The 22,126-nt window shown below is 36.4% G+C and overlaps 1 protein-coding gene across 5 annotated transcripts in view; it reads left to right on the top strand.

Annotated features, from left to right (window-relative positions):
- Positions 1-22,126, top strand: part of GBE1 (1,4-alpha-glucan branching enzyme 1) — a 138,544-nt gene that overhangs the window by 75,424 nt on the left and 40,994 nt on the right. For all 5 annotated transcript variants that reach the window (XM_031505937.3, XM_085557296.1, XM_085557102.1 and 2 more), the window contains exons 8-12: positions 8,691-8,806; positions 9,551-9,678; positions 14,041-14,139; positions 16,746-16,856; positions 19,732-19,903. In XM_031505937.3, the coding sequence (XP_031361797.2) occupies positions 8,691-8,806; positions 9,551-9,678; positions 14,041-14,139; positions 16,746-16,856; positions 19,732-19,903 (626 nt within the window). The remainder of the gene's footprint in view (positions 1-8,690; positions 8,807-9,550; positions 9,679-14,040; positions 14,140-16,745; positions 16,857-19,731; positions 19,904-22,126) is intronic.

Here is a 22,126-nt window from a genome sequence, read left to right as displayed (position 1 = left end):
TATTTATCTTCATGAAATACAAATTATATAGTTGAAATGACAATATGTAGTAAGAAATTGAGATTAAAAACTAGGTGTCTTGGAATACAAACCTGTTTTTCAGGTCTCTTAGATAAAAAAGTATTTATGAAACATACAGAAAGTATATTTGCAAGTTCACAACTCTATTGGCACAGCCCAATCTGAGCTAATCACTTTCTTTAATTACACTTTTGAGGAATGTAACTTCAAAAAGTGCAGCAAAGAGAGAAATACTGTGCTGTGCTTAAGGAAGGATTTCTATTTGATATGAACCCTGTACTTCTGATCTCCTGTGCTGGTTTTTGGAAATGCAACAGCTTTGCATTCTGTGCTTCCTCAAAGAGAAAGGGGTCTGCTGCATGCCTGGGTCAGCTTTGCCAGGTGACTCATTCCCCTTGCAGATTCCCTGAATCTCATGCTGGCAATGATCTAAGACAGTCTTCAGGCTCTTCAAGCTTTTCGCTGGAAGTTTTTCTGTGAAGGTAATAGTTCATTGTACAAACATTTCTGCCCTCTGTGCCAAACTCTGTCATGAAACTCAGCAGTCTCATCCCATGGTGCTGAAAGGAACATTTTGGACTCTATCCAGAGCAATTGCTGATGCTGAGGATAAAATCTGGAAGCAAGAGAGGAAGTAATCTAAGCTTTGTATAAGCTAATATAAAGTGTGAACTTCCCTTAGCCCCTGCTTCCCTGGGGTTAGAAATCAGTAGATTACCATTCAAGACATGGAGTCAGTATCTCTGAAGCTTCCTGTGTTGTCTGTACTGGATGATCACTGATAATGAACACTTTCACTCATCTTAAAATTTTATTGTCCTTCTATAGATTTGGAATTGCTACCAACTGCGTGGTTGGGATGAAGGGAAGGATAGACTTTCAGTCAATAAAATATAGACAGGCAACTAAGTCTTCAGGGATTCAGTGTGCTGGTTGCTGAGGCTCTAAAGTAAAAGGATATTCAGTAATATCTTCTGAGGTGATGTCCTAGGTTGGTAAAATGCATAAGTTTGCCCCCTTTTCAGTCTTCTCTGTGATAATAACTCATATTCCTTATGAAGTTGATTTTGCTATGTGAACATAGAAAGCAACTGACATGCTTTGTTACTTGAGGATTAAAGTTTTGATTTGGGAATTTCAAGGTAATTACTTAAAAAAAAATTGCAGTAGAATGTGGATACTGAATGGTAGATTGATATATTATTGTATGAGGTATCGTGGTATAGGTGAACTTGAGCTTCACACCACTGCAGCAACTATGATTTGGCATCATCTGTACAGAGAAAACTTTTCATTCATCAGTGCTCTCTAACTTTTAGGAAAAGCAGATATTTGATGATATGTTTGTATTAATGCTGGAATTTTCTCAAGGGCAGAGGTCTGGTCTTACTTCACTTCTCCCGTGCTTTTATTTGGGATTTTTCAAAATGTTCTCGCTTGTGAAGAATTCTGCTTCTTGGCTGCTTAAATACCGGTTGCTAGTCATTAGCATTAGAAAAAAATAATGCACCTGAATTCAAATTAGAATAGTTTGTATTTGCATTTTGAAGGTACAGGCATAATACAAATGCTTTAAAGATTTTTATTCTCAGTGTCCCTTTGAAGTCACTTATATAAGCATAAATTAGGGAACCAGTATTTTAAAGTAAAAAAATGAAATTAGGTTTATAGAAAGCACTGTTTCAGGCTTTTAATAAGATAGTTTTTAGAAAGTAGAGCTAAAAATGTTAACAATTGGCCAGGTAGTTAATATTTTTGTCACTGCTAATGGAATTAATTGATTTTGAGTGTGATTTTGTTTTCCTATATAGGGAATAAAGAAAGTTGAGGATAATTCTTGTCTATTCTTATACATATATAATAGCATACTATTTCTGGGGAGAAAAAGAACCTCAACAACAACAACGTAGTTAAATCTCCCTTGACACTTGATTCTTTACCAGTCCCCATCTCAACTCTGGTGCCGTTTACTGGGAGAAGTTCAGGATAGTGGTCTGTTTAAAATCAAGTCACCTGATCTGTAATAGTTTATAGCTATTTGTGCACTACATTTAGACTTACTTTGAAAGCAAATTCAGTGTTTAAACAGAAAACTACTGTTTAATTATGGAAATCATAAATTGCATTAAATTGTTTGCAAATTCTGACAGTACATCTTTAAAGTTGTGATTTAGTTGTATTTTGTAGAACAGCAAATTTTGTTTCCAAATGTGCAGAGTTGATTATATGACCAAACAAACATAATATTGTCTAAGAAGTTTATTTTGGGGGAATACAATTTTAAATACTCTCAAGGATTTTATTTTATTAGTGTAAAGTTTGCTTGAGTAGAATATAAGTGGGACAAATGCTGATTTATCCAAATCTCAGCTGAAATCCATGTAGGCTTTATCAGCACTTAAGAGTTTTGTAATATTCTTTTGATACTTTATTTTTAAATGCGTATGCCTTGCAGGCTCTCTTAAAACTGCAGGTAATTGCTTTCAGACTTACTTGGTTTCTTTTCTATTTACCTCAGGAAGCCCACTGAGCAAAAAACATCAAGAGTATTACATTTCATTACAATAAGTACCTACCTGCTTTGCCTCCAAGGCTGTTCTTATATTCACATTTTGCAGGACATAACCTTTGCTGAGTAGTATTTGAATTATTGCTTCCATTTTATAGGGCAAATAACTGAATGCCTTATTTGATACTAGTTTACTCTTACCAAGTGGGGATAGGACTAGCCAGAAAAATGTAAGCCTAGGATGCTGCTGCTTACTTTCATGTTATTTTAATCCATAGTTCATTTGAGGAGAAAATTTCTTTTTGTGCAAATGGCATTTCAGGAAAGTTGTGTGAATATATTCATAAACATGTTTAATTCATTGGCAAAATATGAGAGAGAGGTGATGCAGAATTAACCTGCACAATTAAAATGAAGTGTCTTTTCAGAGCATTGATCAAATGTCTAAGCAATCAAAAATTGGGAAACTCTTGTTTCATCTTGCTATATGGCATTGCTTTGTACCAAGAGAGGAAGTAGAATTTTGAGGGGAAAAATGTTAAAATACTTCAATGAACACTTCAGAACTACTGGTTCTATGTTAATAAACAATGTGCTTGTTTCCAAGAATTCATTTTGCCAAAGTAATTACTGACTCTGAGTCCATAAGTCTAATAAATGCTTAGTGCTATTATATTGTTTACAGCCTATTGAAAAAAAGTGCTTTCTCCCTACATAGCAGTGGATTTATGGGCATTAGGATTAATGGTTGCAGAAAGCCTGTTGTCTGGTGTGGCACTCTAGAATTCCAAATTTAACTGAAATGGAAAACCCTCTGCATCTTCAAAGCTGCTGCTCTTGTTCGCTCTCAAAACAAACCAAACCAAAGAAAGCTACATTATAAGCAGTGCTCTGCTTATTAGAATTTTTAAATAGAAAAGGGTAGATATATAAAACATAATGCAGATTATGTATAATATATATTAGTATATATGTATATTTATATACATGCATATACACATACACATATATATACACATATATAAATATAGAAATATATATATAAAGCCAAATTGCTTCTCCTATGAAAAATAGCTGAGGGAACTCAGACTATTTAGTTTGGAGAAAAGAAGGTTCAGGGGAGACCTTACTGGTCTCTACAACTTCCTGCCAGGAGGGTGTAGCATGGTGGGGAGGGTCTCTTCTCCCAGGCAGCAAGTGGCAGGACAAGAGAGCATGGCCTCAAGATTCTATATCAGGAAGAATGTCTTCACTGGAAGAGTGAGCATGTGTGACAGGCTGCCCAGGGGAGTGGTGGAAGAGCCATGCCTAGCAGTGTTAAAAATGTATGGATGTGGCACACACAGGGACATGGCTTAGTAGTGAACACTGTGCTGTTAATAGTTGTGCTCAATGGTCTTGGAGGTCTTGTCCAACCTAAACCATTCTATGAGTCGATATAGTACACATATAATATATATATATATTTTTCTGTGGTTTATGAAGAATTGGGAGTTTTGTCCACCAAAAGGCACAGAAGTAATTGTGCAACCCTGCATCCAGTTAATTTACCACTATTCACTTTTGCCGAAAAGAAGTCAATATGATTTAGTTTGTGAAAGAACTTCCGATCTTTACTTGAACAAATGCTTCGAAATTCGAAAATAGTCCTTTCCCTTTGATTTTTCATGACATTTTCAGAGTACTACTTAAATAAATATGGACTTTTTTCCTGAAGGCTGGCCTTGAAATTTTAATGCAGGGAATGGGATGCTAAGGCTTAAGCAAAGAACACAACTATTGATAAAAGTATCCATTTTTTTTTTAACTGTTAGAGAAAACTTTAGTTTCAATAACTTATTTGATATAGTATGTAATTATATAATATTATTGGCTTTGTAATTATGTTGGCATATCAATAAATCCTCAATTTCTGTAGTTAAGCATAAAACCCTCTTTGTGGATTTAGAAGTTAATTCACTGATTCTGTCTCTTCTGGGGACTGATGTAGGTGAAATGATGTGTCACCACTGACCCCTTCTGCTCCCAGGTAGGCATATGCCTCAAGAGGAACAGCTCTTTGTTGTCTGCACAGTCTGTTTTGGAAACATGGTGCAGTTTGGATTTCTAGACAGAAGTTCTTTGGGTCTGTTAAAGACTTTATCATGTCTGATAGAGCTGGGTATGTTGCCATGGAATGCTGCTCAGAGTAACTGGAGTGTGGGTGTTAAGGGCAGTGTCATGCTGGGAGTCAGTCTTGTCCTTTGGTTTAAACAGGCACTGCCACACTGCTTCAGCTTCTCATCCCCTTATGGCTGAAGAGGACTTGGCATCTTGGCAATGATTTTATGCAGATGACAGAGGGGAATTACTTGTGATAAATTAAGGAGGTTGAAATACAAAGGGCTTTATTGTTGCTGTTGTTATTTTCCAAATAGGATAAGACTGGTTGCTGTTTTGTATAATTTCAGTCAAACAAAGTGCATCAAAGTAACAGGGAAACTGCTCTATGCTCATAAGCAGTGGTGAAAAAAGAACATCTCTGTATTATATCTAGATGCTTAGGCTATAAAATAACTTGTACCAGATTTCCTGGAAGTTAGCATTGCAGTTAGCAATGTATTTATTAGACTTAATGCCAATTTCTTTGTTTAGCAATCTTCTGATTGAATTTAAGCCAGTCAGCTGTTGAAATGTTTGGGGATAGTTTGAGAAATAATGATTTAGCAGTTCAGTGCTACTATGTCTTAAGTTAATTAAGCACTAAGAACTGAAACAGGAATATCATCATAAAAGTCTAGATTCTTATAAGGTCAGCAGTTCTCCAGTACATATTAATAAATGCAATTCCTGAAGGTCAACATTAATATTGTTCAAGAATTACATCTTCAAACTGTATTAGACACAGCCAATATTATTTTTTGTCCATAGTGACAAAATTAACTGGTTTAAATTCATTGCTTGCATCTAAATATTTCATGTTCATCGTGGACTGGAATTTAAAATGCTTATGGTGAATCATTATTTTGCTTTTTTTTAGTATAGAGGAAAAAAGTAAATAACGAGTGTGTCTTATAAGCAATTTCATAGGTTTTCTGCTGACCTAGTATAGGAAAGTTGTTAAATTTCTCATCACCTCATGAAACCAGGTCATCTAGGTAGATGTGCTCATTTCACTTTTTCAAACAAGAAATCTGTTTTTAATAAATGAGCTATGGGATCTAAGGATGAAGGAAAAAAAATCCAGTATTACTCTTCTGCAAAGACCTTCTTTGTTTTGAGTATCTGAGTGAATTCTGAATTGCTTCATTTTTTTACACTGTAAATCATTCTATTCCTTAATGATGATACAGCATAACCGTCCTGTCTTTGATCATGCATGCAATGAAAGAACTTCATCAATTTTGTAATATGCAGAAATGAGAGATTTTTAGGATATAACTTAAGATATGGCACTTTTCCAGAAGAAATCACATTCCTAATGAAGGCTATCCTGTTTCCATATCTTTCTGGAAAATACAAGAATGTACAGTTTTAGAAATGGTCCTGAATTACTGCCTCTGCAGTGAATGCATCTCAATTATGCCTCTTCAATTTTGGCCTCTGCTGACTTTCTGCAAAGTTATTTGTTCTGTCAACTTCTGTGTCTAATATTGCTGCTCCCATGAACAAATTGACTTGGATGAAAAGAATGAACCTCTGTATGGTTTGTGTGATTTGCATGTCTCAAAAAATCTGTTATTCTGGTTTGTGCTTCGGAGCTGTGTAGTTATCTCTCTAAAAGTCAATATGTTTTTTGTTTCTTTTATCTCTCTAAAAGTCAAGCTGATTTTTTCCAAATTTAGACTAAAATCAGTGATAATATTATTATTTACTTATTTATTATCTTCTCTCCCATGTGCAATCAGATGCTTGGAAAACATCTGCTGCTCCTACTCAGGTTTTCGATCTCATAAATTTTCTTATGAATACTTTGGTGCAACAAATTCATCTTGTTTGTTCTTATTGCTGTCACTTTTTCATCTAAAAGTCATTACAATTTATGTTCATGCTGGTTCTCCATCTTTTCCCAAATATCAATCTTCAATGCCAACAATGGTGGAAAAAATTACATTTGTTATCCATTTTGAGACTTCTGTGCATGTTTTACAAATGTACAAATCTTCTTCACCGTCTTAAGGACTTTAAGGTTACAAAGTCAAGAAGTTTGTAATGAGAAGAAATAACTTTTAAGTTTGGATGGTGCTTGTAGTAATTAATGTACTTTGTGCATGTATTATCCTAATTCTGTGTGAGATGCTATTTTTATTTGCTAAAATGCTGTGCTCTTTTCTTACAGTATTTAGCTTGCAGGAAAAATAGCTTCCTGTGAATTTCATGCTGAGTCAGAAAAAGATAGAGCAAACATTTGCACAAAATTGCTTTTTTTGTGACCAGTTTGTCAGTTTGTAGGACTTTTGATACTTCTCTATCCCTTTCAATATCAGAGCAATCTCAATCTTGTTCATTCTCTGCAAACCGTCTTACCTGAGAACTAATAAATATATGAAAGGTTCTTCAGACAAGCTCCTGAGATCTTCCTAGTGTCTTGTTAACTTGTGAATTGGATGATTTGAAGCAGGGGAGTGTAGCAGCAACAAAAAAAAAAAAAATCTTGTCATGTAATGCATGCCCAGGAGAGTGTTGAACTGAGGGAATTCACAGTGAGCTGATTAACATTTCCTGAATTTTGAGATTTTGATCTGGTAATATTTCTGTCTTTATATGCACAAATGTGTATCTCTGTGCAGTGTATGCAGAAAGGAGGAGAAATATTAAAATTCTATGGAAGTTAATAAGAATTGACTACTTAGTGAGATCAGGATTTGACTTTATAGTGTGTCCATAGTCTCCCATCTTTTCTTCTAATACCACTTACTCAGGACTTAAAGTGTCCTTCATATGAACAAGTTTTTTGGAGGTAGGAAAGTGGTGACATTTGTTTGTCAAAATGGAATTTTTTCCATGTATCATAATTTCTTCCTGAAATTACCGTTTCTGTTGTCTGTTAAATAAAAGGTAGGAAGGATCCCCTTCGCTAACCTATGCCTGCCATGTGCATAGGTGTGATTTGTACAACGTTACCCCTTCTGTCTCACCCAGCAGAGACCTTGCCTGCTGCTGGGCTTTTCTCTCAACAGAAGCTAGTTAGGAAGTGGAGTTGTAGCTATGCTGTCTTGGGAAACTGGTTAGAGAGGAATCGTAACATTGGCAAACATGGAAGATGTGGGTAAAACCAGTTTCCCTACATCATGTGTTGGCTGTTTGAGGTGGGTGAGCTCTTTAGAGCTGTGAATTGCAGGAGATGCACATGAGGGTGTCAGAGAAGGCTGTGCCATGGAGGGTGAAAAGAAGGTGGATGTCTTTTGAAGCTACAGAGACCAATGCCTAGGGAGAGAAAGTGATGAATAGTAGGCAAATGCTCATGGAACTATTTTATTCCTTAATATCAAAATCTGTTCATGAATGTTTCCACATGCTTGTTCATTTTGGAACTTCTTTTATATTTTGATTTCATCTCCATGCTTTGTGCATGTGTGTGTGTGTGTGTGTTACGCCACATTCCGGGTGTTCTGAACTTCAAAATATACCTCCTCAGCTTTCCTTTGGTTTACTTTTCAAATGTGTAAATTTGCAACTTAGTAGGTGATTTGGTATTCTGCTGGTGACATGATTTGTTATTAATTGGGAAAGGCAGCTTTTCAATTATGCCTAAAAATTGCTATTAATCCATAAAATCTTGGAGAAAAGTTCTTGCCTATTAAAATTTTAATTCCTTTTCTATAACATCTTTTCCCACAGAGAGTACTCATCTTTAGAGAGGGAAAGGAAAATTACACCAGCAAGTTTGGGTAGTAGAATATAGTATATGCATTCAGACACTACCCTGTTAGATGTCTATGTAGATAGTTGAGAGTTTTTACTAACCTATCTCCAGTCTTAAGATTTTGTGCAGTAAAAAGAGAAAGACTTAAAGACAAATCTTTTAGGGAAAGCTTAATGAAAAACGGGGAAGAAGTCATTAAAGTAGTAAAATGTACAATACAAGTGCCACATATGCAAGTGGAGGACATAGTAAAAGGAGCTCTAGTTGATCCCAAGGTTTTTAAGGCTTAACAAACTTATGCTGATGTTATTTCAGCTGGGAAGTCCTGAGATTCCTTCTGTCTAATTTGAGGATGTGGATTGAAGACTATCGCTTCGATGGATTCCGGTTTGACGGTGTAACGTCGATGTTGTACCACCACCACGGCATTGGTGAGCATTTATCAGCTCTGATCTCAGCCCTCCTGTTGCAGCTCTCTTGCTGTGGAAATAGTGCTCTACAGTCCACTGTTTCTCAGGGGGAGAAAAAGGGGTTTAGCACAGGAGCTAGAGGGCCTTATTGGTAGAGCTTGAAACTAGGTGAGAAGGGGAAAGGGACAAAACCAGGCTTGCTGGTGATGAACAGTGGGATGGCACACCCAAAACTTGGAGACAGAAGCACTAGGAAGATCCCTCAATCTGCTCCACAAGGTCTCAGCTATAATAAATGACACTGAAGTGTTTCTGTACCAGCACACACATGAGGAACAAAGATAGAGGAGCTCAAAGCTTTAGCCCAGTCCTAGGGTATTGACATGGTTGGCATAAGCAAAACCAGTGGGATGAGTCCTGTGGCTCGAGTGGCCCAGTGGATGGCTGGATGGGAGCACAACACAGCTGGCACAAACAGGTCAGAAGATTCCTAAAACACCTGGATGATACAGGGTGTGATTCTGGAGGATGGTCCTGTGCAAGGCCAGGACTTGGACTCTGATCCTGATGAGTCTCTTCCAGCTCAGGATATTTTGTGAATGATCAAAAAAAATCCAGATTTGCTAATTTCCTTGCTTTGTTGCAATGATGATAGATGGAAAATCATTAATGCATTCTGTGTTTATAAAATGAAATATTGAGTGAAATACATGTGTTTTCTAAATAAAACTTGACTGTGTCTTTTAAAACTTCTTGTCTTATTAGGCACAGGGTTCAGTGGAGATTACAATGAATATTTTGGCCTGCATGTGGATGAAGATGCTTTGTGTTACCTGATGCTGGCCAATCACATGATTAATACCTTGCACCCAGAATGCATAACCATAGCAGAGGTAAGATCAGTTTGCCATGCTCAGTGACATTAATATTGATTAGTTTGCTTTAGGATGTGAATTTCCTGTTAATTATCGAGTCACGCTTTGGGTACTCAAGCAGTGACATGAGCTGAAAAATATTAATTAGTGGACAGACTTTGCCTGGTGGGAAAAAACAACCTGAATATGCACTCTGGGAATTTTCTCTGCATTAATAGATTATTAATTAATTTGGCAGTTTCTTTTTTTTTTTCTTCATCACCTTGAACTTGTAATGAGAATTGTTTTTATTAGTTTATTGCTTGTGCACGATAGCCATTTGTCAGTAGTGCTCTGTGGTACTAAAGATTAACAGCCCTAATGATGTTTTGCATATTTTGAATTATACTGGTGTAGCTGACAATTACCCTTCAAATTAAATGCAATAAACTTATAGATGTTAAATATATGGAGTAATTTAAATTTATTATTAAGTTTCTCCAGGTTTCTAAAGGAGTAAATAGACTATATTACTTGAGTTGATTGAGATCAATTTTTTGATTGAAAAATGTTTCTGGCACATAGAGCTTCTAAGAGTAAGAAATAGCAGAGCATTCAAAATTCTGATTTGCACTGATATTTTGTCTTTATCCAGAAGAAAATTCATTTAAATATGGAGGATTTTTTTCTGTTATCATGTTTAGATAATTCCTTTTGTTTAAAAGGAAAAGTGGGATATATCTGATACTAGTAGGAACTATATGGATTTCTAATAAAAGGGTTTGTGATGCTTAAGAGTTCTCTATCTTTAGGAAGCAAAATACTGTTTAACTTCATTTCTTATTTATGGTAAAGTCTTCTATCATAGACAACCACTGCTAAGAGCTCAATGATAAGCTACCAAAGCAGCATCTGGGGAGCAATCAGTAGCAAACTGGAGGTGGTTTCATTGAGCTGTAGGCTTATTTGAAATTAAATCAGTTAATTTTCTAGGTAGTCCTAGGTTATAAGTATTCCTAGTAAAGAAATTCTGAGTTTAGTTGTCTTGTAATACCTGAGAATTTTTTTTTTTTTTTAATAAGATGTGTCTTCAGTTTCTCATGCTTAAGTTGAGAGCTGCTTCTTTTTCAATACATAATTTTCTGCCTCAGGAAGTCGCTACATGAATCATAGAATTGATCAATGTGCTTCATGGTTAAAGGAGAATTTCAGAATGAGAAACTATTGACATAATTGAAAATTACAAAAGGCAGTGAAGAATGTCTGCTTGCCTATAGAATCAGTGTCATGTGAGAAAAATGGTTTTCTCTGGCCATAATTAATTATAATATATTCCCTAATTAATGTAATTAATTGATGATTTTACAGCTTTTTAATATTCTGTATATTCAGTGTTTTAGTAATTGCTAATTTTTTAGGTGTTACTGAGTATATGTATGTTTTTCATTTTGGTCTTCTAAATAAAGCAGTGATTAAAGTTCTTTATAATGGGAAGAAAAATGTTAAGTAAAATTATGTCATGCCTGAAGTATTAAAGACACAGTATGCTGAGGTTCCTAGTTTTATATGGAGCTCTTTTCAAACCTGATAATAGAATGGCCTGGGTTGAAGAGGAACTTAAAGATCCTCAAGTTCCAAGTCCCTGCCATGAACAGGGATACCTTCCACTAGCTCAGGTTGCTCAGAGCCCCATCCAACCTGGCCTTCAACAGGGATGGGGCAGTCACAGCTTCTCTGAGAAACTTGTGCCAGGGCCTCAACACCCTCACAGTAAAGACTTTCTTCCTAATACTTAATCTAAACCTACTCTCTTCCTATTTGAAGCCATTCCCCCTTGTCCCATCAAAACATATCCCAGCAAAGAGTCCTCTCTGTCATTCTCATGGGTTCCTAATTGTGGAAAGCCACAATTAGGTCACCACAAAAGCTTTTTTTTCTCAGGCTGAACAATCCCAGTTCTCTCAGCCTTTTCTCATAGCAGAGGTGCTCTATCCCTGGTCTTCATGGCCCTCCTCTGGCCTGGCTGCAGCAGGTCCCTGTCCTTGCTGTGCTGGAGCCCAGAGCTGATGCAGCCCTGCAGGTGGGGTCTCAGCAGAGCGGGGCAGAGGGGCAGAATCCCCTCCCTGCCCTGCTGCCCACTTTGGACACAGCCCAGGACAGATTTGGATTTCTGAGGTGCAAGAGCACACTGACAAATCATGTCCAGCCTCTCACCCACCTGCACCCTCAAGTCTTTCTCAGTGGCTGCTCTGGATCTGTTCACACCCAGCCTGGATTGATAACAGGGGTTGCCCCAACCCAGGTTTAGCCCCTAAACCATGTGAGACTCCCATGTGCCCGCTTAAACTGTTTCAAATACAGACATCACTGAGAAATGTGATTCCTGCCTGAAGCCAGCATACACTATCAAACCCCCCAACATTTTGGCAGTGACACCAGCCTGGAGCAATTCATACATTGGTATGAATAGACTCAGTCCATCCATTTCTTTGAACGTTGCTGCCTTCAACTAGAGTTATAGAGGAGGAAAGGGCTACTGCCTCAGCTTCCATTAGCAGTTGTCTCAAGGCCCTGAAGTCCTTTTTGATCCCCTTGGATCACTGTTGTCACTTCATTGCCCCCTCTGTGGAAGATCAGCAATGTGTTGTAGTCTGAGGGCTGTACCAGGTGGGAAGTTTCCTGGTAGAAGCACATACATTTGATGGAAGATCTACTAAATAAACTATTAATGATTATTTGTGTGTGTGTGTCCATTTAAAAGTTGTAGACATAGATATAAATACTGTTAAATTTGGAATTTTGCTTCCCAAAAATCTGGCTTTCAATATTGTGACTCAAGTAGATGGGAGCTGCTTAAATCTCAGACATGTCCTCCAGACAGGCATCATGGCATCACAGAAAAGGCTTTTGTTTCATATCATCATGTCCTGTATAACCTAGAGACTAAGAAAGAGTCTGTGTCTGTCCTTTCTGACTTATTTAGGAGAGTTATTGAAATTTTTATCACATCTAAAAGTCTGTAAAGAATTTTACTTCACTATTTGTTTTTTTTTTTACAGCGTGGGGAATGTGGACACAGTTTTCTGTGTGATCCAGTGGCTGCTGACTGAAGGGGGACAATTCTCTCCTTTATCTCCTGGCTGTGCTGTTGACACAGCCTGGGATGTGCTGGCCATCCCTGCTGCCAGCCCAGGCTGCTGGCTGAAGCTCAGCTTGCTGCTGGCCCGCAGCCCCCAGCCCTTCCTCCCCAGCAGAGTCAATCCCCAACCTGGCTGGCCTTGCCCCTATGGATGCAGGAGTTGGCCCATCCCAGGGTTGGGATTAACTTGGTGACATTCTGGAATTCTGTGTGACATTTCTGCTGATTGATTCCTCCAGCCAGTCCCTCTGGATGGCAGCCCTGCCTTCCACCCCTGGGATGCCATCCATGAGCTTCCTGGTGATCTGGTTGATCTCCTCCCTTATGTCAGTGTCTGTGTATATGTGTATGACTTGCAGCGTAAATATCTTTTTCACTATTCTAGTGCAGCAATTGAATTGAAAAGTGGATTGAATCCAGCCAATCAGAATGAACTTCCTAATTAAGCCCTGGTTCTAGTCAGTATTAATTCCATAAATTCTCTTGTGTAGATGCAAGAGTGTTTGTTAATCCATAACTGCTGTTAGTGAGAAGCCATTCCTCCACAAAAGTTAATAAAATTGAGTACTGATGGATATTTTGCAATTGTTGCAGACTTGCATTTTCTGTCCAGATAACTTTAGAAAAGAATGCTGCATGATAAAATTGCCTGACAACATGGTGAAATAAATATTTTAAGAACATGGATTTACAAATTTAAGAATAGTCAGCTTCCATCAACACGAACCTGGAAAATTATGCAGTAAGAGCATGTCGCTTTCCAGGACTAGCTGGATCAATAGGTTTGGTTTTGGGAAAAGAATTGAGACTGTATTTTTTTTCCTTAGCATGCTTTATATTTAACCTTTTTTATGCAATTCCTTATGCAAAATATCAATAAACAAAATGAAGGTTTAATTTGTCTTTTGTTGACTACTTTGTACTTTGTATTGATTACTTGGAGCTCAAGAGAGCTAATTATTTCAAACTCTGCATCTGCTGAGGTCTCTTCCTATTTAAATATCTACTGTATTAAAATATTCTGAGGTAGAGTATTTGATGAGAAAAGTCATAATGCTTTTCTCTGTAACTTTTGCATTCAAACAGCACATCTGGGTGTAGTAATACCTGATGTAAATTTACTCTTTTTTCCCCTTAACCAGGTCAATCTTTGAAGCTGTTTACAGAGTGTTTGTATGTCAGTATTACTGTATAGTGGGAAATATTCAGGGATGTTTGCAGTGCTGTGGAAATGATGTTGTGGGGTGTTTTATCTGTTGCAGGATGTTTCTGGAATGCCAGCACTCTGTCGGCCTGTGGCAGAGGGAGGAGGGGGTTTTGATTATCGACTTGCCATGGCCATTCCAGATAAGTGGATCCAGGTGAGAACTTCTTCAAAGTGGGATGTTTCCCTGTCAGTGCATACACAGAAACAGTTCTGAATCCTACTGACAAGTTTTGCTTTCTCCTATGTTAATGTGCTATTGAAATAAATTCTGACAGGCTTGAACACAGGCATTAGAGGCTGAAATGAGAGCTGTCAGATGTTATGTAGGTTCCAGGTGAGGAAGTTAAGGAGCTGGGATTCACATTCCAGCTGATAATTGTTTTCTTGATACAATACACATAAGCTCAATTTCTTTGACATTACCTATATCTTGCAACAGCTGTAAAATGTGTAATCTATATTGAATGTGAACAGGTAGATAAAAAGTTAACCATATGCATGTAAATATTAAAGAAAAAAACCCCAAACAATGAAAGATCACTCCAAAAACATGCAATAAGCCCTCCTGACACTGGGCATAGAAATTGGCATTGAATATAAATAGACCTGAAAGTTTAAGCAAAATAAACCTAGGTGAATTACACAAACACCTGCAGTTGGTACAGGGGGGGTTGCAAAAGTGAATAATATATATCTGTAAATATTAATAAATTCTGACTACAATAAGGATTTATATCACCTTTTCCTTAATATACAGAATCACAAGAAAAGGCATAAAACACTAGATGATCTGAAAAGGCTTCTAGTAATGTTTTGGAGAACATTTTTCATTTAGACATAATATTGCACCCAAATCCTTTGGGGTGTCATGATGATCTAAAAACAATAAATGTTTTCTATGACCATTAATGCTTCAATAAATATAGTATGTAGCTAAGAATGATAATTTAAAAATTAGCTTACCTTTGGCATCTTTCAGTTTTGTAACTAGGAGGTAGAGAACCAATTGGAAAACAGATTTCAAGCCTCTTTTCAGAAGACAAACTTGACAGCTTTTCCAACAGAGACATCATCATTAAAACTTGGAATGTGTAATTTAGACATTTAGGTCCCTGAATGCAGTAAGGGCTTAATTTTTTTAACAATAAATACCTAATTGAGGTATGTGTGATATTTTGTGGGTTTCTTGGAGTTTCGTTAGTTTGTTTTTTGTTTTGTTCCTTAACACGCTTTAGGGCAGGCAAGATGAGCAATTTCCAAGGTAAGCAAAATGCAAGTGGCCAAGTTCATGTTACATGGAAAAAAAAAAACCAAAAAAACAACAGACCATAGAATTTTACAAGTGCAAAAATTTGCAAACTAATTTAGCAGTCTCTGATATGGTCTGCTTCATTTAATTTGCAATACTCAGATAGGAAGCATAACTGTGCTACAGTAAATTCTGTTCTTTAACTGGAGAAAATGTTAGGTCTTTCAGCTTAAACATGTACTTGACATGGGACAGCATGGGACACTGATGGGATGTTGAGTGCAAATCAGTTATGATTGGCGTTTTACAAAAACTTAGTGGTGATATAGGCAGGAAGCTTCTTGCCAAAGAAACTGCAAATAAGTGACCAGAGTAGTGATGTGGAGTTAGAGAAAGAGTGATGCCAGAGTTTGTTACCACATTTCATGAAGGAAAAAAAAAAAGCTGAGATGGTTGGAAGGGAGAAGTTCAGCTAAACAGTTTATCAGCTGTTATCAAACTCTCCTAGACTGCTTACTCTCTCTTTTTTAAGTATGTTTTTAAGAATGTATTGTTAATAGGAAATTTTCTAGGCAACTTGCTAAAGTCAGTTTGAAAACTGAAGAATCTCCCAACAGATTCCATGAACTAATTCTGAGGAATCTGTAAAAGTAAGAAACTGTTTGTCACAGCAGTGGTTGTACTAGTTCAGATTCAAGATAGATGTAGTATGTAATATGATGCTACATAGGGACCTCAATATGTTCAGAGCCAGAATTCATAGACTTAAAAAAAAATCAGCAAAGAAAGAGGGGACAAAAAGATTGTTTGGAATATATGGGCAGTTACAATTATAATGTTAACTTTTACAGTGTGATATTGGCCATCTTGGTGCTATTGCCTTTTTATCACTTCTAATTTTTATGTCTATATATTTATGTGTATGCATTTAGGTTGTAGTGATCAATGGAGGTCTACAAAGTGGTGTAGAAAAAAAAGAACAAACTAACACTGAGATTGAGCGAGACTTATCAGATGAAGGAAATAATGTGATATGAGACAGAAAATGCCTATTAATAGGATTCAATTTAAATTGCTAAAAATCAGGAGGTAGCACCACACTGCCCAAGCTTTATTTGGAAGCTGCCATATGTCAGGGTTGCATTTCCTGATATTATGAAGCAGGTAGGTCTGTGCCCACATATTTCTTCCTTGGTTTTGGTGCAGTGTTCTCTTGCGGGTCCTATCAATCACATTCTCCACTGTATCAGAGGATTCACGTAGTAAATGGCAAAACCTGTTCTCTGCTTCCCCAGGGAGGTAGAGGAGAAAAAAAAAGTATTCTAGGTATTATATTTATGTGGGAAAATTGAAAAGAAAAAAACAACTCTTTGGATTACCAGAGAAAGCTTATCACTTCAAAACTTGGGAGTGTGAGAATACAGTGTACAATCCATTGGACATTTCTGTGTCAAAATAATGTTACATGTTTTTAGTTAAAGCAGTTTTTCAGTGATCTTTTATTTCTGTAGATAATCAAGGAGCTAAAAGATGAAGACTGGAATATGGGCAATATTGTGCATACATTAACAAACAGACGGTGTGAAGAAAAATACATTGCTTATGCAGAAAGTCACGACCAGGTATTTTCAGCTGTTTGTTCATAACCAAGTAAAAGATCTTGTTTAGAAGTTTGAAGTTTGTTTGTTTTGTTTTTTTAAATGAGAAAGGGTTGAGGAGGATTGCAAGAATTTGAGACAGGTAGATTTGGATTAGTGCTCTTTTTTTTGTACTTGTTTGTTTTGTTTAGGTTTTTGAGGGGGATGTTGGGTTGCGGGTTTTTTTGTTTGCTTTTCTGTGTTTTTATTTTACAATCCTTCATTTTAGTAAAATAATCCTCCCTGGAGTGTATGGGTGATATTAGCTTTCAGTTTTCTTTTGTTTTTAAGAAATGAGTTGTAGTTTCTTGTTTAGCCCACCATATAACAGAGGAAGGTGTATAATCCATGCTTTTGAAAATCCTCTTTCCATTAAGTAAACTGGAAACTACTTATGATAAGCATAAACAATATGCCAATATAAGAAATTTGTTTGTGACTTCTTTTCCGTTTGTGAAAGCCTTTTCTCTCTGGAAGGATTGAAAACATCCTCTTTTGAGACCTAAATGAAATATGCTGTAACAGTTTGGTTCAAAGCACAGCAATTATAATAGTTCCGTGTGTGGAAAAAAGAAAAAGTAATGATGACTTTGGATAGCATTCGTCTCCACAATCTTTTTAACCCTTGTTTCTGAAGAATCAGAAAAAAAAACAAAAATGTAATTTAGGAATTGTACAATTAGCATCTTTAAACCTTTTATTAAAAAATGTGTATTTCATTTAAGTAACCTATCTTTCCTTTATATAATAGAGGTTGATATTCCATTTCCTGTGTTTTCTACAATAAATGTCAACAGACATGTCCAAAACAAGTTGTGTATTTTAAAAAGAGCATTCTGAGTTTACCACTCATGATATCCATTTTGTGTACCTATTTACACTCTAATCTCGGAGTCTGTTACAGTGTTCACTTAATGCATGATCCTGATAAAGAAATTCAGAAATTACTTGGAAATATATATTATTCTACAATAAGCTGCTTTCATCAAAACTGATGCTTTGCCCTAAAGCAAACAACATATAACATTACTGTTGCTGTTCTTTTATTTCACGGTGATTTTTAGCAATTGAGTTGTTTTCCATATCACTTTGCATTTTCAGTTTAGAATGTCATAGTTAGGGGAAAAAAATCTCATTATTTTTAATTAAAAGAAAACTATGATTACAGACATGCATCAGGCTGATATGTGAAAAGTAGACTAGAGAAACAAAAAGTGTGGATAAAATTCAGTCTGAAGATGCCTGAAGTGATGCATGTGAGGGTACAATCCTGGTTTCTTATATGTTGTAATGGGCTATGAGCTGACTGTTGCCAGTCGGAATACAAGGCCATGTGGTTTTAAGAAGAGTGTGAAAATAGCAACTCCAAATCTAATCACTGTCAAAAAAGCAGATGCAGTCCTGGAATTATTATGAATGGAATAGAGAAGAGTACAATCAGCATGCCACTGCAGTCTTTCCTGGTTTGTGTGTATCTTCAGTGTCGGAGACAGGTTTGGTTCTGTATCTTGAAGGATACACAGCATAACTGGAAAAACTGCTGTGGAGAGGAATAGAAGGTGTGGATTGATTTTCATAAGAAAAAAAAACTAAAAAAATAAGATTCTTTGGGGTAGCAAAGAGATCATTGAAGGGGGAAATATATCCATTTATAAAATCACAGATGCCACAGAAAATATGAATAAGGAAACACTTAGCTGCTCTTCCAATGGAAAGATTAGGGGATATTAAATAGCACAAACAAATGCCACATTCTGAGCTCAGAAAATGGTTGTTCATTTCAGTCTTCAGTCTTCTCATTGTCACATAGGATGTTTTTTTCCTCTAAATAGAGTATTTTTTACTTAAGGGAATAATCTATATATGCTGTTATATTGTCAGCTGGAAAATGAAAGGATGATGGTGCTTTTCAGCTAGACCTGTTTACAATTCATCTGTATCTCTGGAATTCAGTAAATTTTCATTCAAGAGTATAAAACAAGAATTGGGCTAATTGAACAAAAATCAGCTATTTAAATATAAATGCTTCAAAATGTTTTCCATTACCTGATTGCTAATATATTAGGAAGCATTTTGTGGCCTTTCTCTAGTTGCAGTGAACACTAGCAAGTTAGTAATTCAGTATTTTCTGTGAAATCACAGAAAACCAATCACATTCTTGATTGCATATAAGTGAATGCTTCATACTCGTTCTTCATGTCTCAATCAGAGTTTTGTTTATACCAATTTATTTTTGCATTCCAGGAGCTTTTACTGTAGGTGTTCACTTTCTTATTTTCTGTGTTTCCTATAAAAATTTCCAAATAGTAGGTCAGTTGTGACTTACTGAGTTGATGCTGATATTTCACATTCGATATTTGTAGGTGAAAAAGTTCTTAGAGTAGTTATGCAGTATGATCCCACTGGGTGAAATGTAGGACCAGGGATTAGACAGATGCTAGTCTGTTACCATTATTGACTCAATCCCATCAGCCCAGGAGCCCCACTAACAATGCAGAGGGTTGCAACAGGAAAACAGATAACTGGGGCTGACATCCAGTCCAGGCTCAGCTCATGGACATCCCTGCCTCAGTTTTTGGCAGCAGACCAGTTCTGTATTGCACATCACACAATGCATAGATGCAGTGATCAGAATGTAGGGTCACCATGAACCTGATGATTGTTGACAGTGGCAGGATGTTTTCTTCATCTGGATCATGCACACTGAGCCATGTCCTTGGTTCTTCAGTGATCTTGTAAATCCTCCCACTATGATACAGACCACCTGTTTAAAAAAAAAACAAAACAAAACAAAACAAACAAAAAAACCCCAAAAACAACAACCAAAACTTAGAAACACTGTCTTTCTGAACTGTTCTAGGCACTGGTTGGTGATAAGACACTGGCCTTTCGCCTGATGGATGCAGAGATGTACACAAACATGAGTGTGCTCATGCCTCTGACACCAGTTATCGATCGTGGCATACAGCTTCATAAAATGATTCGTCTCATTACTCATGCACTCGGAGGAGAGAGCTATCTGAACTTCATGGGTAAGTAATCTCAGGAAAAAGTCTCTCATTTTCTCATCTACAGAATGCGTGGCAGGGAAATAAAATGATCTGACATAGTCTTATATCCACAGTATTTATCACAGTGCTGAAATTTGGAGCATAAATGCTTTTATAAATTTATTACAAAAGGTAATATGCATTGTTTTTCTGTCTGTAAGATGTATGAGAACACAAGACAATAAAATCATGATGGTTTCTAACTGTAAGAGAAATAACTTTTACAACTCAGATTTGTATTTTAATAGTTGTTCTGCAAGTTTGTCATGTGGCGAGCTGTGGCTCATGCAGCTGGGTTGTATTTTGTCTCTATTCTTTTCCTCTCTTAAATTTTTTAGGGTAACAATGAATTTACTAAAGATAGCTCTGTGCTTATTTCAGTTATTAATTGTCATGAAGTAGTCTGGAATCAGTTGACCTATTTCTTTGCTTCTTAGTGCTTAATGAGGTAGGCAAGGACAAATCACAGACACAGGAGGTACATTCTGCTATCAAAGCACAGAAATTGGAAGAGTTAGTGGCACTTTCTTCTGGTCCATCAACTAAAATAAAACTGTTGAGTTACTTCCAAAGCACAGTTGCTACAAGAAAGTTCAATTGTTAGTTTAATTTAACCAGCAAATTACAGTTTCATGTAGTCATATTAAAAGTTGAAAATTCTTAGCTTTATGGAAAATTCCAAAGGTATTTATGCTGTCTGTTCTTTGCCATATTCATTTGTTTACTTTCCTTGCAAAATAGTTCTTACTTTACAGTAAAAAATTTGTAGTGTGGTTGGACAAGTTTTGTATAGCATTTGTGATAGTCTCATGGGGGGACAAAAGGGCTGAAAGCCTGTTACAAAATCACCATCTCAGTTTTCTGATAATGTAGCACCTGGAAATTATAGAAATTTTAGCTTAGTACTGTCTTGTACTTTTGTGGTTAAATATTTTGTTATATAAAGTTTAAGGGGACTGTTGGATATATATTGCCCTTCTTCCATAATGGTATATTTAACATCATACTTTCTGATTAAAAATCTGGAGAACATAAGACAATGGTGACCCTGGATTTAAGTTTACCTATGCTGATACATACTCTCTTTCTTTGTATTAGGAGTAAACTCAGAAAATACTGTGTTGATTTTCTTAAAAAGAATTGAAGCATTTTTGGTACAGAACAAACTAATTCACCATATGCAATACTAGAAAAATTACTATTTCCAAGAAAATGCAGGTTGTTTGCTTCACTCTTGAGAAAAAAAAAAGAGTTAAAAAGTTAATGAAATAAATATTTATGAAGTGCGCAATCAGGCACCAAAATGTTCAAGATATGACGTGTATACTTCCATTCAAACTAGTAATACTATAATAGTTGAGGAAACAGGTGTTTACTAAATACTCCAGCTAAACTGCAGGTGTCTTTAGCCTAGATTGACTTAGTAAGATTAGAAATATAATCAGTAATGCAATGTGGCATGTTAAATCCAGCGTGTCAATGCTGGCTGATTGAGCAATTAATATTTGATATCTGTGAGTACTGCAAATGGTTCAGTAACTACATTATAGTTTGCTATATATGAAAGGTGGAAAGATTGTAATAACTGTTGGAGGAGAAAACATATAAATTCAGAATGCTGGCAGTCCTGTGGACTTAAAATGCATGTTACAACATGCTATCTAATTAGGCAAATACAGTGACAAATGAGTTCTTTAACTTGCAGGTTGGTGTGCATGCCAAAGGTAAGGATGAGAAGCCTCCTGTAGGGTGAGGGAAGGAGTGGAAATCTTCTTTCCCAGCACCTGGATAAGGCATTCCAGCTGCCTTTGTGCTTCCCTCGGTTCTTCCATTAAGAGTCTTGTACTTTCTATCTCTGAAAACCCAGCAAAGAAACACCCTGCTTTCTGAATGCTTTGCTCACCTTAAGGAAAAAGAAACTTAATCTAAAAAATGTTGTGTCAGGAGTGGAAATCTGTATTTTCAAATATATCCTGGAATTTCTCTTGGAAGATCTGGAATAATATTTAATTACGTGTTGGAGCATCATTTGGGCTCTATACATGTGAGAAGATTCCTCCTGACAAAAGTTTGTGCATCAAAAACTGACTGTGGCTTTCTCTCATCTTTCTTACTTTTCACTCTGGATGGTTCTCTGTCCTTCTTACATGTATCTCTAAGAAACTACTGCAAAAGTCCTGGAATTCTTATTTTTCATGTTTCTCG

The sequence above is a fragment of the Lonchura striata genome, chromosome 1, assembly GCF_050655825.1.
Source record: "Lonchura striata isolate lonStrDom1 chromosome 1, ASM5065582v1, whole genome shotgun sequence".
Lineage (NCBI taxonomy): Eukaryota > Metazoa > Chordata > Aves > Passeriformes > Estrildidae > Lonchura > Lonchura striata.
The sequence above is the reverse complement of the archived record's forward strand: the minus strand, read 5'-3'. Positions and strand labels throughout refer to the sequence as shown.